Source organism: Microtus ochrogaster, chromosome 7 (genome assembly GCF_000317375.1).
Source record: "Microtus ochrogaster isolate Prairie Vole_2 chromosome 7, MicOch1.0, whole genome shotgun sequence".
Lineage (NCBI taxonomy): Eukaryota > Metazoa > Chordata > Mammalia > Rodentia > Cricetidae > Microtus > Microtus ochrogaster.
In genome coordinates, this window is record NC_022014.1 from 79946192 (window position 1) to 79950222 (window position 4031).

General features: G+C 49.0%; 1 protein-coding gene across 5 annotated transcripts in view; it reads left to right on the forward strand.

Moving 5' to 3' along the window:
• Mfsd11 (major facilitator superfamily domain containing 11) overlaps positions 1-3832 on the forward strand; it is a 22321-nt gene extending 18489 nt beyond the window's left edge. For 3 of the 5 annotated variants that reach the window (XM_026780911.1, XM_005350786.2, XM_026780910.1), the window contains 3 exons: positions 357-531; positions 1641-1776; positions 2542-3830. In XM_026780911.1, the coding sequence (XP_026636712.1) occupies positions 357-531; positions 1641-1776; positions 2542-2706 (476 nt within the window). In that variant the 3' untranslated portion in view covers positions 2707-3830. Of the gene's footprint in view, positions 1-356; positions 532-1640; positions 1777-2541 lie in introns of all 5 variants that reach the window. The other 2 variants (XM_026780912.1, XM_026780913.1) reach the window with 2 other exon arrangements.
• The last annotated feature ends 199 nt before the right edge of the window (positions 3833-4031 follow it).

Sequence of the window (4031 nt, forward strand, 5' to 3'; positions counted from 1 at the left end):
CACTCGGGAGGCAGAGGCAGGCGGATCTCTGTGAGTTCGAGGCCAGCCTGGTCTACAGAGCTACAGAGCTAGTTCCAGGACAGGAACCAAAAAGCTACGGAGAAACCCTGTCTCAAAAATCCAAAAAAAAAAACAAAACAACTGTGTAGTTGATGAGTTGTGCCCTTTTATTCTCTGATTAGCTAGAATGCAGAGGAAGTTGTTCTAGATACTGTAACTCCACCGTTTGACTTTGGAGACTGTTTGGGGCAGATATTGGACAGCTGAGAGTTCATTCCCTGGCCCCTCAGTCTAACACGTGACTGGTTCTGTGATGGGTGGAGACCTTTGAAGCGTTCTTGTGTCTTAATCTCCAGGTGGAAGCCTCTTCGGCCTGCTGAGCAAGAACAATCGCTTTGGCAGAAATCCAGTCGTGCTGCTGGGCGCCCTGGTGCACTTTGTAGCCTTTTACTTGATCTTTCTCAACATGCCTGGAGATGCGCCCATTGCCCCCGTGGAAGGAACTGACAGCAGCGCCTACATCACACCCAGGTAGAGTGGCTGCTATTTTCTGAATGGCTCAGGGTAGGCAGGAGGAGTGAATGGCTGGAGGTTTGGAAGTGGAGCGCTAGCCCTCCTCAGAGTCTGTCAACTTTCTAAGGTCATGGGTCAAGTGGGGACGGAGCCAGGAGGAGTTGAGCAGGGACCCAGAGCGTCCCAAGGGAGTTTTGAGTGGTTGCTTTTGACTTACTGGAGCCTCCCTTGCTCTGTGCAGAAGAGTCTGAGGAGAATGCTGTTCTTTGCTGTCGGAGCAGTGAGCTGGGCCAGTGTTAGAGGAGGGGCAAAGAGGATCTCAGACTCTGACGTCCACCTGAGCGGCCTGCTTTTGCTTTGACTTGTGATTCATTATGGATGCAGTGTCTGTCCAAGGGAGCCTAGCCCAAAGACAGTATTTGTTTTGCGGAGAGTAGACCAGAGTTTGCTAAACTGCAAAGGTCTGTGCATAACTTCCTACTGGACGATTTCTAGTAGGTGGGCTGCATTCGTAACACTGTTGAGTGTGAAATGCTGGCCTGGAGTTTGGAAGACCCCAGGTTTAATTCCCAATACCATAGAAAAGGTCTTAGAAAAGTTAGTATTTATTTGTTCTTTTTTGAGTTACATGTGCACACTCGGGACCTTAGCTCTGAGGAGGAGACAAGTACAAACTGCTTTTGTTGGGAGCAGTGTTTCTGTATTCTGATGAACTAAATATTGGTGCTACACATTAAATTTATTTTAGAGATTCATTTTTATTTTATCTTTTTTTATCTTATTTGGTTTTTTTGAGACAGGGTAAAGACTCTTGTATAATTCTGACTGTTCTGGAACTCACTATGTAGACCAGGATAGCCTTGGACGCCCAGAGGTCCACCGGACTCTGCCTTCTGAGTTCTGGGATTAAAAGCATGTGCCTGGCATATTTTTTTATTTAAATTCTATGTATGTGTGGGGGCGGTGCATGTTTAAGTTCAGATGCCTGTGGAATTCAAAGGAGGGCCTCAGATCCTGGTGCTGGAGTGGCCAGTGGTGGTAAGCCATTGGAAGTGGGTTCTGGGAGGCAGACTCCAGTCCTTTGTCGAAGCCGCACACCCTAACCTATGGGTCTGTCTTCTCCTCAGCAAAGAAGTTGCCATTCTCTGCAGTTTTCTGCTGGGCCTGGGAGACAGCTGCTTCAACACCCAACTGCTTAGCATTTTGGGTTTTCTCTACTCAGAAGACAGTGCGCCAGCCTTCGCCGTCTTTAAGTTTGTCCAGGTAACCTCTGGATCACCGTGCACCTGTCCCTTCACTCAATCGGTCACTCCTCCCCTGGGTTTAAGTGAACCTTGGCCATTACAAAGAGGATTGTAAGGTGCAGGGGCCTTGGCTGGGTGAGAGTTGTATTGATTTTTTTTTGGTTTTTTTTTTTTTTTTTTTTTTTTTTTTTTTTTTTTTTTTTTTTTGGTTTTTCGAGACAGGGTTTCTCTGTGGTTTTGGAGCCTGTCCTGGAACTAGCTCTGTAGACCAGGCTGGTCTCGAACTCACAGAGATCCGCCTGCCTCTGCCTCCCAAGTGCTGGGATTAAAGGCGTGCGCCACCACCGCCCGGCTTGTTTTGTTTTTTGAGACAGGGTTTCTCTGTAACAGTCCTGGCTGCCCTGGCTGGCCTGTAGACCAGGCTGGCCTCGAACTCACAGAGACCCACCTGCCTCTGCCTCTTGAATGCTGGTGTTAAAGGCATGCACCACTATGCCCAGCTGGGGAAGAGATTTTGATTCTGGTCTCTGCACGCAGGTGAAAGACCTCCCCTCCTTGGGTACCGGGTTCCATTCTCTCATCACAGACTCTACCTCTCCTGTGTACTTTATCATGTTACTGTAGCTCCCACAGCTTACTTGGGGTACAGTTGTGAACTGTGACCGGTGAAGTCCGTCTCCATGGGCACCTGCCCATCGCAGGTGTCCTTTGGGGCAGAAGCAGCAGGCTGACTGGAACTGCTGAGGCCCTGGGCCCATGTGCTGATTTATCTCTCTCATTCCAGTCGATCTGCGCAGCTGTGGCGTTCTTCTACAGCAACTACCTCCTCCTCCACTGGCAGCTCCTGGTCATGGTGATATTTGGGTTTTTTGGAACCATCTCATTCTTCACCGTGGAGTGGGACGCTGCTGCCATTGTGGCCCAAGGCTCTGACTACCGAAGTATTTGATGAGGCCCATGTCTCCAGGAAGCACAGCTGGTCACACCGCAGAGCTGGTTCAAGTGGCTGCCTGTCGGTGTCGAAACTGTTGGATGATGCTGAGTATGGAAAGGGAAAGAATCAATGCTGTCAGTTGGGCGGTTTAAAGCTGGAGGGCTGAAGGAATCCTGTCAGTTACAGCCCTCCCGGGTGTTTGTCCACCCACCGTCCTTGGATCCTTACAGTCACATCTCCCTCATCCTCGTTCTCCTGGGAAGATCCTGCCTTGGTCGCCGTGTGTCGCTCAGGATTCTTGTGACTGTGGAATGTGTTCACTGCCTAGGAACAGGAAGCAGGTGCCACTCCACGTGTGGATCTGGGACTGACTTCCATATAGAGAGTGAGGATGCAGACACCGCTGTCTTGAGATAGAGTCTCACTGTGTAGCCCAGGCTGGCCTTGGACTTGCAGCCCTCCCCTGCCTCCGGTGTCGGGTTATAGAGTGTGCCCAGCACATGGTTTAAAATGCACCTGTTTGACATAGGGTCTTTTTTGTTTGGTTTGGTTTTTCGAGACAGGGTTTCTCTGTAGCTTTGAAGCCTGTCCTCTTGTAGACCAGGCTGGCCTCGAACTCACAGAGATCCACCTGCCTCTGCCTCCTGAGTGCTGGGATTAAAGGTGTGCGCCACCACTGCCCAGCTTGACATAGGATCTTGATATTCAGCTCTTGCTGGCCTGGACTTTGTACACCGACAATACTCCTGCCTTCGTCTCTAGATTGCTGGGGTGGTGAGAATATGTCACCACACACACTCAGCGTGAGACTTTAGCTTCTCTTGAAATGCTGTGTTGCACAGGTCCTCTTACCCTGCCATTCCTAGCAAGGAGTGGCCAGTTACATGTTCTGAAATGAAGTAAAGACTCTGCCATTTGTCAATCACAAAAGCAGTAAAGAGAAGTGAAGAATATTTACTGGGGGACCTTTGCTACGGTCTTCCTGACAGTTACAATAAATAAAAACCCATCCTCCTAGTGCATCTGAAAGAATGTTTTGAGTACTGTTGACTGCCTTTCATAAGAGCTGACGCTTTTACAACTGAGATATTAAAAAAGCTTCCATATGTGGTCTGTGTACTCCAGGTTGGCCTCCAACTCTTGCCCTTCCAGCCTCAACATCTGGCTCAAACTCACCAACTTAGTGTGTGTGGGTGTGGTATGCATTAGGTTGAATAACCATCACTGTATCTAATGACAACATTTTACCTTTTTAATTCTTTTTATTATTTATGTGTGTATGTGTTTGTCTGCCTGTCTGTGTGTGCACCGTGTGCTCTCCCGCTTGTCTGTGTGTGCAC